The 12,343-nt window shown below is 42.4% G+C and overlaps 1 protein-coding gene across 1 annotated transcript in view; it reads right to left on the bottom strand.

Annotated features, from left to right (window-relative positions):
• The window catches only part of Arid2 (AT-rich interaction domain 2), a 130,916-nt gene that overhangs the window by 35,527 nt on the left and 83,046 nt on the right, over positions 1 to 12,343 (bottom strand). Inside the window, exons 12-15 of the mRNA XM_051160260.1 lie at positions 7,626 to 7,707; positions 5,778 to 5,912; positions 5,017 to 5,213; positions 1,877 to 4,722 (exon numbers count right to left, since the gene is read on the bottom strand). Of these exons, the coding sequence (XP_051016217.1) occupies positions 1,877 to 4,722; positions 5,017 to 5,213; positions 5,778 to 5,912; positions 7,626 to 7,707 (3,260 nt within the window). The remainder of the gene's footprint in view (positions 1 to 1,876; positions 4,723 to 5,016; positions 5,214 to 5,777; positions 5,913 to 7,625; positions 7,708 to 12,343) is intronic.

Below are 12,343 nucleotides of genomic sequence, written 5' to 3'. Positions count from 1 at the left end.
TTCCCCTTTTAATGGGCTGAAGCAATTTCTCAAGCTCCTTTTCAAAGGGAGGAACAAATTGAGCTTCGTGGATCATATTTGTAAACTTGGAACTTGAGGCAAAAAGGTCGTGAGTTAGAGGCCAGGTGAGGCTACATAGTAAGATACTGCCTCAGAAACCGAGCCGAGCCGAGCCGAGCCGAGCCGAGCCGAGCCGAGCCGAGCCGAGCCGAGCCGAGCCGAGCCAGGAAGGGACCAAAAAGGAAAGAAGTAAAAAACACTGCACTACACAGTAAGAATGTGTCCCGTGAGGGCCACACACTTGAAACCTGTTAGGTACAACCTAAGTAAACTATTTTTACAAACAAATTACCAAAATCTGGGCATGGTGGCACATACGTTTAGTCCCAGCAGGAGGGAGAAGCAGGGAATTACCTAGGAGTTTAAGGCCAACCTGGTCTAGACAGTGAGTACTAGGCCAGCCAGGGCTACATTGTGAGGCCCTGTCTCAGAAAGAACACCAACCAAACAACCCAAAAAACCCAAACAAACAAAACACAAGTTATCAGATTGCAAGATTAACAGTTATAGAACATTCAATATGTGTTTTGCATGATGTGAAAAAAACCAACCTCCATTTATTTTTAAGTTTCTAATCTTTAGGTCATTTTTACTTGTAAATATGTTAATGTAGTTTTTTGTTAGTTTTGCTTCTAACAGGCATCAACTCTTGGAAAGTGCAGAGGGCGGGCCACCTAGAAATGGTACTCTATAAACTGCACTAGGAACTTGCAAACTATCAGATTTTAAATGAGCAGCTATAAAAGAAAGAAATCTGCCTTAAAGCAGATAGAATTTAAAAATTCTCTATATGTTTCCAATTCAATATCATGTATAAATAATCAAAGGGGAAAATGCTCTATCTTAGACCCTTGTAAGGTACAAATTCAAATAGTGAACAAAATGGCATTAAACCAAGGCCTAAAACTGCAACCTGGGGAACGTATATAGACTGAAGGATCTCGGCAGCAGAGGGCCCATGAGAGGAGGCTTCAGTGTCGAGTCCTCAGCGGAGTCCCAACCCCAGCAAGCATTGTTATTTATTCTTCCTGGTGCTGAAGCCATCCTGTTGAATACCATCCAAATGGAAGCTTAAGAACACTCAACAATGAGGGTAAATGGAAGAATTCACTAGACTTCTCTCCTAACTTAGCTTGGTTCAGGGTCATTATTTATATCTGTTTGTTTGTTTTGTTCTTCAAGACTGGGTCTCTCTGTGTAGCCCTGGCTGTCCTGGAACTCACTCTCTAGACCAGGCTGGCCTCGAACTCACAGAGATCCGCCTGCCTCTGGAATACAGGGATGAAAGGTGTGCGCCACCACATCCAGCTCTTTTATTTTATGTGTGTTGGTATTTTGCCTGTACACATGCTTGTGTGAGGTTGTCAGAGCCTGGAGGTACAGACAACTGTGAGCTGCCATGTGGATGGTAGGAATTGAACCTGGGCCCTCAGGTACTTAGTCCCCTTATTCAGATTTCTAACAGACTCCAAGAGGAAAATCAATCAAACATATGTAATCAAGATGAACTGAGAAGTTCACATACAGTAAACATGTAAAAAGTTAACTTATTGAATATCTACTTTGCACTCAACACTACATCATTTAAGTGAAAATATCAGCATGTGTAGCTGGGCATTGCATCCACACAGCTGAAAGAATCCTGACCTTCAGTGCCAGAGTGAAGAACTGAAAACTGTTTAATAGACATGGAGCAGGGACACCTGAGGAGACCTGACCTGACACCATAGCTGCTTAAGTTGAGACATAAGTAATTCATTTGGCTTCATGTTTGCAGATGCCATCTTAGTGAAGCAAACAGGACAGGAGGACTCACCTGTGGGACCACACTCTGTATGTAGGTTGGCGGATGCTGCTGTTTTTGCTGAACAGCACTTTCTATCGCTACTTTAGCTACGGTGCTTGGATCCGCTCCTGCTGGTACGGCAACCATTGTTGCACTGCAGCCAGCATTGTTGGGGTCACTGATTGTAACAATTCTGACTCCTACTTTATTTGGAATTCCCGGGGCTGCTTCCCTGTCACTGTCCTCTGCTGGCCTCTTTACAGTTTTGCACTCAGCTGTGCCATTTGTAGACCGAACATCAGTCGCTAGAGCAGAGGGGGACACTCTAGATCCTGAGTAGGGAACTGCTAGGATTTGATGGCCCTGTATGACAGGGGTTGTAGAATGCGGTGAGACAACTACACTTGGGCGTTGCTGAGGCACATCTGAATTCAAACTTGAAGGTAGAGGTCCATTAGGCAGATCAGTACCACTGAACTGCTGTGTTGCCGCACTGGAAGCTTCCTGCATGCTGCTTGTGGACGGCGACCCACCCAAAGTTAGCACAGGTCCATTAGATACTCTTTCTAACTGGTCACCTTTGGCAGCATCTTGCTGAGTGGCGTCTGAAGTCCCTTGTGGTTCTACTGGAGAGATCTCGCCATTTCCTACATGATTAGAAGTTTTGTGATTTGGAATGCTTTTGCTTAAATGAGAACCATCTCCTTTATCAAAATCACAGATTCCATTAACGAGGGTCTTTTTCAAATCACTTTTGATATCCTGCATATCCACTGGTTCTGAGGAGTTCTGTTTCCCAGACGCTCCATTCTCACCTAATTCCAGCGATGGTCCATTGCTGACTGGTGAGCACTGACTGCTCTCGTGTTGAGTTTTCCCTGAGTTTGAAGGAGGTAGACTTGAGTCACTGTACTTTCTCCCATTTAACAGACTCCCCACCTGCATTTCACTTTCACTTGTATCCCCGTTGCTGGTGTTTGTGGTTCCTCGCCGGCAGGACGGATTCTCCATGACTTCAATTTTCCGTTCATGAACATGTAAACCTGTTGCTTCCTTTGCTTCTTCCTCCTTTTGGCAGATTATCTTATCGCCTTTGAATGGGGGGGTAGCAGTGGTACACGGCGATTGTCCGGCTGGAAGCGTTTGCACCTGAAGTCCAGCTCCTGCCTGTGCTCCGCTCATGCTAATTCCTGCTGGAGCAATGAGCTGAGCTGCATTTCCCTGACTCACAGTCGCAGTTGCAAAACTGGTATTTGGCACAACTGTTATGGTTACCTGGTTGCCAGAAGTCCCTTGGAAAATGGTTGCCGGGCTATTTGAGATCAGTGGACCCGGCAGTATTTGTAAGTTCGAAATGGGCACAGTTTGCACTCCCCCTGCGGGTGGCATTGCACTTTGGACCAACTGAACATTTTGCTGCCCAACCAATAGCTGCTGAGCTGGAGTTTGCCCCTGCACTCCAAAACCAGCTGCTTGGTTATTGGCCACCTGATAGACCACCTGAGGGCTAGGAGCTCTTGCATTGTTAGGGGGAGGAATCTGTGGGGCCGGGAGGATGAGCTTCCCCCCTGGGGTTGAAGGACCCCGCTTTGGAAGCAGCAGCTGTTTGATCAGACTAGACTCGTTGGAAGCAGGCTGACCTACTCCTGCACTCGTCTGCTGAGGCTGCACTTGCATCTGCACTTGCTGTGGCTGCTGAGCTTGTACCTGTACCTGCTGGGCTGGAGGGGCTGGTGAATGCTGCTGCTGCTGCTGCCTCTTCACAGATAACATTTGACTGACAGTAGGAGGTGGTCCCTGGGATTGAAGGGTGGAAGAAGATGACATGGCAGTAGGGACTTGGTTATTGGTAGCTGGGACAGGGGACGGTGAAGAAGACGGAGTTATGTTTGGTTGCCCAGTTAGCTGAACTGTCTGGCCAGCTGGGAGAGCTGCCGGATTAGCAAGAACAATCTGGTGAATGGCTGGTGCATACGCCTGACCTTGTTGAGCTGGCTGGCTTACAATCACTACACTTTGCTGGGGTGGCTGCTGTGGCTGTTGCATAGGCTGCTGTACCACTGTTGATGAAACTTGCTGAGAAGGAAGCGGCTTCGGTGCAATGGTCTGGAACCCCACCCTGGAGGGCTGTGGGCTTGGCACACCAGCTATGGTAACTACCTGTCCCGTAGCTACCTGGAAATTCTGTACTGACGTTGCTGAGACGATATTAGATGCAGAAGTGGTTACATACTGTGGGGGAGCTATGATAACAGTGTCTTGGGGCTGGCTACCAACTGCTGTCTGTTGAGATGAAGTGTGCATAGGCTGTGGTGATGTGGTGAGTAACTGTTGACCCTGTGAAACTGTAGACGTACATGCTGGTATGTTCTGTACTCGTCCAAATATATGACTCTGTGGTACAGTTTGCTGAATTACTGTAACAGGAGTACCTGAAGGAATCTGTCCTGGCACGACTGTGTGTAATGACGCTGGCTGTGGCATCACGGATGGATGGTGAAGCAACGTCTGAGAATTCACAACTGTTACAGGCTGTGGCCCTGAACTATGATTCTGAACCACAGAGCTCTGTGCAGGTCCTCCTCCCACAGCAATGCTTACAGGAACTGCTGTTTGGGGCAGAGAATTCTGGATTACTGTTGCCTTAACAACTTCACAAGGAATCGGAGCTTTACTCTGAATGACAGTCACTGGGGAATTTTGTTGCTGGTGGGTATGAACTGAAGGATTTGGTGGAATTCTAGAAACAGTCTGTGCCACAGAATGAACACCTTGTACTGGAAAAGACATTTGTGTTGCAGTCACATTTGAAGTTTGATTGGTAACAGAAGTCCTCTGAAAATGATTTCCTACAGCTTGTGATCCATGAGGGAGTCCTGTATACATGGAGGGAAAGGAAAGTTTTAAGACAAGTGATTGCAAAATGACAAATGTCTTATTATCTTATTTAATACAGGGGGGAAGGGTGTAAAGAAATTAATGCCCAAGCCGGGTGGTGGTGGCGCACACCTTTAATCCCAGCACTCAGGAGGCAGAGGCAGGTGGATCGCTGTGAATTCGAGGCCAGCCTGGTCTACAAAGTGAGTCCAGGACAGCCAAGGCTAACACAGAGAGACCCTGTCTCGAAAAACAAAAACAAACAAACAAAAATTTAAATTTAAAATTAATACCTGCAGGTGAAGGAGTTGGAGATACATCAGCAACAGAATCAACGCGAACAACAGGAGTGGCCATTGGCTGTTGCTGGTAGTACATCTGGATGGGGAGTGGAATAGCCCTCCGCTTCACGCCTATTACATGGATATGTGCCTGCCCGCTGTTATTGGAATCCTCTACTCTCTTCACTGTATGATTTGGAAAAACTGTTCTGTAAAATAACACACACTCAATTATGAAAACCAACACAAGAACACAACATTGCCTCTCCTAATGCTCGGAGCATGGCCACTGCTACTTATGCACGACCAATATGCTCCACAACAACATATTCTGCAAAAGTGGAATGCAAAGAAAGATATGTATAAGATTAAAAGAACTTTATTTGTTAATAACATTGAGTTAAGAATGTCATATATAACCAGTTTAAAAACATTCATTTTATGAATTTACCAAGTATCAAGCACCAGTCTCATCTTTAGTCAGATGTGTATTAATTGCATATTAGTATTTAAGACTTAAACAGAACATCTTCAAGATGACAATGTAGGTAGGAAGAAAAGGAGACTTTGATATCTTGCTTTTATTTCTTCGATAAACCTCATCATGCCTCAACACAGAGATTTATCAATTACCTTTCTCTAAGCATCTACTGCACTAATGCCAGCATATGGGAACATTCAAGTAGTAGAGGCAAAAGTAGAAACGGTGTTTTCTCTCGTATGCAAGAGCAACCAACACAAGGGCTTTCACTCTGAAGAGCTTTGCACATTACCTAAGACACTTGTAAAACCCAGTCGATGTGAGGATGCCACCGCGAGCCAACTTGCTACAGGTTGAGAGATATTCGGAATACATTTCTGCCCGAGAGACTGAACAATCTGGATTTACTTCAAAATGAGCATTTAGCCTAAAAAAGAGAGAGAAATACAGACATTATATACCATGGGACACTGTTTAACCATATTAAAAGATAACATGTTACACTAATAATTACTTCAGCTAATCAAGTTTCACTACCTTGTATGTCAGTAGTAAAAATACACAGTAGGTTTTAGACAGGTTTAATGAAATAGAACAATTACTTATCAGAGTTATTACAGTATTATAAATAGAGGAAGGATGGTCTATTAGCAACAAACGTTCTTTAAGAAGCAGTGTCACCAGTGGTTACCTGCTGGCGGATCTGTCTTGCAATAACTCCTAATCATAGGAAACATAATAATCAACCAGCGTCAAGGAAATAGTGGAAAACTGAACTAAATCTTTCTTTGCTCTTTGATCAAATCCCTTCAGGCAAGAATTACCAACATTTTCACCTATGCCATCCAGCAATAACATGCTACACACCACCACTCTGACCTCAGAACACTTCCCTTTGCTACTTCCTACCAAACTAACACATACTTCTTTTTAGAGCAACTTAGCTTTGTGAAATCTCTTTTTACAACTCACTGTGCAAAACAGGCTACCTTGGCTATTTCTCATACATTTAACCCAGTATAATAATTTCCGTTCCTCCTTGTCACAAATGGCAGGAGTATATTGGGATGTGAAGAAGTCCGCACATGCACACACTCCACGTTTTAATGTGGTGGTGGTTTGTGCTCTTTTCAACTTTCCCAATCCTCTATGGTCTCAGAGCTCAAGAGTAGACAGAAAACACATCACTTAAGTTGCAGTGCGGAGGCTAACAGACCCAGCTAGCATTAGAAGGGAGCATCCTCAAGGATGAAGGGTTAAAGTATAAAAACTGAGAAGGTGAAGAAGCAAATCAAGACACTTAAAAGAAAACCCTGATCAGAGCACAGCACAGGAGTCTAGGAAGCTCCCACAAAAACAGACATAAAAACACCAAACTGAGAACACAGAGGCAGGAACCCAGGCTGGGAAATGGACAAGGAATTTTCAAGTGGTCTCATGAGCCGCACCTGAACAACTCCCCAGCAGGGAACCTCAGCAACTGTACATATGCTTTGCTCAGGTGGCTGAGATTAGATGGCAGAGTCTTCTCAAGGAAACAGTACTACTGTCAAGTTGTTTCTCTCAAGCTCTATACATGGGTTATTCTATCACCTGATTAATTTCCCCTCACCAATCATGGAAAGATGAATACCTTTGAAAAAAATGTTTTGCCTTAAGCCAGGTGTGCTGGTGCCAGCCTGTACTCTGTATTTGAGAGGCTATGTTCAAGGTCAGCCTGGGCTACACAATAAGGACTTGTCTCAAACACAAAAGCCAAACAAAGAAGACATTTTCCTTTAAATGGAAAAGACAATATTTTACAACAAATCCTGGTTTTACTTTATTACTAGTCCAATTCAGTTTTAGCAAAATCATTTAACAAGAACAGACTTTGAAAGCTGACAAATATGACTTTCTACAAAGCAAAAGATAACTTTTTAACACAAACGTTATTCCAGAGGCATTAAATGGCATAATTAAATGACATTCATTAGGATGTTTTAATGTAAACTGTTTCGATGAATCCTTTTCTTTGAAATCACAGGAAAGTACAGGTGAGATAAGTTGCTGTGCCCCTCTGGTCCTCCCTGCTAACCACTGCGGGTGGCTGCGGACCTGCTTCTTTTTCCGTAAACCCGGAGGAGAAACGAGCACTTACCACTGGCAAGCAAACTTCTCACTGTCTATCTCCACGATGCCCGGAGGTGGGATGCCATGCTGGGCTACAACTGCTCTGCAAGCTGAGGAAAAAGAAGCATTAGCTACCCTTCTTAGAGCACAGCAACTACATGCTGCAGCCATGGGCGCTGAGCCGGCTCTTATGTGTAAAGAATGCCTTCTACAAAGTATGGAGACACATGAAGATACACCAGAGAAACAGAGCAAAGTGGCCAGATGCTGTGATTTAGAGTCTTCCTTTTTTGCTTAGCATCATAATAATTTAAAAAACAATAAAGTGGATGATTTAGCTACTAACAATATAAACTATTTCCCCTATCTTTATAAATTGATTGACTACTTTACATATTTGTTATGTTTCTCAATTCTTTGCTGTGTAGGTACAGGTTATAAAAAAAAAAAATCAGCCACCAGCTGGGCACAGTGGTGCACACCTATAGTCCCAGCACTCTGGGAGGCAGAGGCAGGTGGATCACTGTGAGTTCGAGGCCAGCCTGGTCTACAAAGTGAATCCAGGACAGCCAAGGCTACACAGAGAAACCCTGTCTTAAAAAAACAAAAGAAAGAAAAGAAAGGAAGGAAAAAAAAAAAAAAAAAAAACAACCACCAAATGATTAAAATAGAGGCTCATCCGAGGCAAGGAGCAGAGCTTCGGGAGGGAGGCTCAGTGGCAGCATGCTTGCCTAATCTAGATGCAAGGCCTTACGTTAAACCCCAGCATTGTAACCAATAAATAAACAAATGAACACGCAAACAGGCTAAGGTCACCAACTCGATAACCGTATCAGCTTATTTACATATTGCATTGGAAGTAATAAATTCATTTTTAAGTTTGAAAGGTGAATATTAATGCTATAGCCATTTCTAGGATAAGAAGGAACAAAAAGCAGGAGGATTACTAATTTGAGGAAAAGAGCCTGTCCCAAAAACAAGCAAAGGAATTTTATTTTATATAATAATAACAATCAGCTTTACAAGGTTGACACCTCCAAGGCCTGTACTCCAGTCCTACCACCAAGAACAACCCCTCTATCCCAGCCTTATTAGTTCAGTTTTGTGGCAGACAGTCTCATGTATTAAATGAGGGAAGGCTGTACTGTTAGATTCTCACAATAATGAAATAAAAACACACGATACAAATCAGTTTATGAGTACCAGAAGCAGTGTACTAATGGAATGCAATATATGCTCAAACGTTAAATCCTACTTTAGATTTCTTAGCCCAGTGGTCGTGACCAACAGCATCAGCAACACACAGAGCTTGTTAGAATGAAAGTTCTCAAGTCCAACCTGAGTAAAAAGTCAGACTATAAAACTCAGGAACCTGTGCTGTGTGCGTGCCATCAGACGATGCTGGTGTACTCTCAAGTCTGTGAACCAGTGTGCTAAGTAACAAGCATCGTTTGTAGCAAAATATTTTTTCAGAAATAACCCTATCTTAAGAGGCAGTAGCTAGTCAAGTATTTCATAATTCTTTGATTTTAAGGAGAAGAAAAAGAAAGAACAAGAACAAGAAGAACAAAAAGAAAAGGAGGAGGAGAAGGAGGAAGAGAAGGAAAGAAAATCAAAACCAGCAGAGATTTCTAGTTGCCAGATGAGCAATCAAAATAAGCTTAATACTTTTTGGATGGCTGTTAAAAAATTCAGTTACAACTTCTGTTCTTGTCCACTTGTTGACATGACTTAGATGGTCACTAGGTATCTGCAGTGCCAACACAGGTGATGTTGATGAGAGGGGTGAAGAAGAGATGGAGGGAGAGAAATGAGGGGAAGGGGAAAAAATAAGAATACATTGTAGACATGTAGGAAATTGTCTTCAGTTTTAAAAATGAGATAAAACAGGACTGAGGCTGGTTATATTCTAGCAATAAATAGCATATATTCTCCCTCCCCTCCCTTCCTGCCTCCCTCCCTCCCTCCTCCCCCCACCCGCCTCATATGGCTTCTGGACACTGAAAATACTTCCAAGCACTTTACTTTACTTTGTACTTAATGATTATTTTTAAAAAACCTGTATTTACTCTTGTGTGATTTACTATTTATTACTAAAACTTCTAATTATAGAACAAACTTCTAAACAGAACTTCATAAAGGAACAAACTTTGGACATTTATTTTACGACAGACAAGGGATGGTAGGAGATGAGGAAAGGGCCTCAAGCATGAATGCACGACCTTAGGGTGACCTCCTACAAAGTAGAGGAGGACTTTATACAGCTTCGGACACTGGTAAAGAGTCTCCGTCTTTGCGGTAGTGGTGCTCGGGGCTGTGTGTGCTACAGATGTGCTTCAACACTGACCCACACTTAGTCCACACACATTTGAAAAAAATGGATTACGGCATCGAATTTCTAACAACCATAAAGAATGGTATTATTTTTAAGCCAGTTTAACAGCCACTAAATAATAATAATAATAATAACAACAATAACAACAACCACAACAATAATAATAACAACAACAACATCTGCAACCATGTAAATTATGATCAAATTTAAATGCTGACCTAAAAACATATAAAAGCTTCATAACCATGGAGGAAAAGGCAAAAAGTTTAAAGATGATTATTCCATAAGAGTAGTAGTAGTAAGTGGAAATAGGAAAAAAATGTCCAACTACAAAGAATAACTAATTGAATGCTCTGCAGGTCAAAACTTAAGTGTTTTGGATGTGTCTCAAGGTCATCTACCTCTGTTAATGAATTACAACCTAAATGAACAGACTACAGATTCTTTTTTATTTTAACGTTTTGCTTAAAAGAAAAAAAAAAAAGATTTATTTATTATATATACAGTGTTCTGCCTGCCTGTCAGAAGAGGGCATCAGATCTCATTACAGATGTTTGTGAGCCACCATGTGGTTGCTGGGAATTGAGCTCAGGACCTTTAAAAGAGCAGCCAGTGCTCTTAACCTCTGAGCCATCTCTCTAGCCCCTAGCGTACAGATTCTTAATGCTTAACTGTACTCATTAGACAAATGAGAACCAAAGCTAAGATCAGGGTGAGGTTTATCTGCTGAGGCCAAAAGAAATACTAAGATTAAAGGCTATTCAAAGGCAAAAATAGTGCCCAACATTAAAGTGACTGCTAAATATAACGGTACTGCTCTCTGTTAGAAACTCCTCTCCATGGCCTCATTTAATCTTCAGTTTCTCTTGGGGGAAAAAGACATTGTCTTCACCATGTAAGTGATGACACTATTTCTTTTGATAAATGGTTATACACTGATTAAAATTTTCTCCAATTTACATATAATGGACCTATGTATTTAGAGAGCAGTCTCGCTAAGTAGCCCAAGCCGGCCTCGGTTCAAGAGCTTCCTGCCCCTGCCTCCTTAGTGCTGGAATATGACAGGTAAGCCAGTACACCTGGATAGCTCCCGCTGTTTAATATTTGCTCCCCATGGAGACACCAACACTCCCTAGTTTTGCTTTTTATAGTATATTTGTTCAGTTCTGGCAGGTAGGTGCAATGCACAGACACTACCACATTGCCAGACCCTGAGGACAACACAGTAAAACATGAGACAGGAATTACATGCTTCACATAGATAGACAGAAAACAATGTTAATACTCGGGAGTTCAAATGAAGAGACAGAGACCATGACTGGATGTGACGAGCACCAAGCCACCGGCACGAGGAGGCAAAGAGATGGTTTAACGAACACGTGATAACATGAAGCATATTGAAGTGGAGTGTTTTGGGGGTGGGGGACAGGGTCCCACTATGTAGCTTTGGCTGGTCTGAAACTCACTTGGTAAAGCAGACCGTCCTTGAACTCAGACAGACATCTGCTTGCCACCATACCCGACCCTATGAGATTTTTGTTGTTTTGTTTTGTTGTTTGGGAATCATGAGGGAGGGTGAGAAAGACTTGAATTTACTTGTACAGGAAAGGAGAAAAAAAGAACAAGAAACTGAAGATAAAAGAACAAGAATGGAAAAGCTGCTATCTAGAACAGATTCGGAAGTTAGCAGCTCTTTCTAACAATGAACAGATGTGCTAATAAGTTTATAAACAAAGAAGACACAGAGGAAAGTCATGCTACACAGCCTGCAGACTAACTGTGAAGATGGCCACCTCCACTCAAAGAACGGAAGAAAGGAATAGTACCTTGGAGACAACATATGGCAGGGAAAGGGAAAGATGGAATGCTTTGTTAGGACAAATAAACAGAGAATTGACAAAAAAATAAAATAAAATAAAATAAAAATTTTAAAAATTAAAAAGAAGAAAAAGAAGAAAGAAAAAAAAGAAGAAAAAAAGCTGGATGTGCTAAAATAAAAAATGATGACTCAGAATAAGCCAGAAGTCTAAAAGAGAAGGCTAGTTATTAGGTCTGCCCTATAATCAAATATATTCAAATTAAACAGAACTGAACCCTGGAACGCAAAGAAGAATGCCACATACTGCACACACATCTATTCCTGAGCTCTGTCTGATCCCATGATCTTAGAGCTGAAATTTAAGAACAGCAGGGGAGGGGGACTAGAGAGGCTCACCATGAGCTGCTCTTCTGGAGGACTCGAGTTCAATTCCCAGCAACCACACAATGTCTTACAATCATCTGAACGCCAGTAAAAGAGGATCTAATTCTCTTCTGGCTTCTAACAATCATTTGGTACACAGACATCTCTGCATGCAAAAACACTCATACACATAGAAACCCCGCCACCCACAGAACATTAAAGGTACCAA

The sequence above is a fragment of the Acomys russatus genome, chromosome 17 (genome assembly GCF_903995435.1).
Source record: "Acomys russatus chromosome 17, mAcoRus1.1, whole genome shotgun sequence".
NCBI lineage: Eukaryota > Metazoa > Chordata > Mammalia > Rodentia > Muridae > Acomys > Acomys russatus.
Note: the sequence above shows the minus strand (reverse complement) of the source record. Positions and strands in the feature narration are given on the sequence as shown.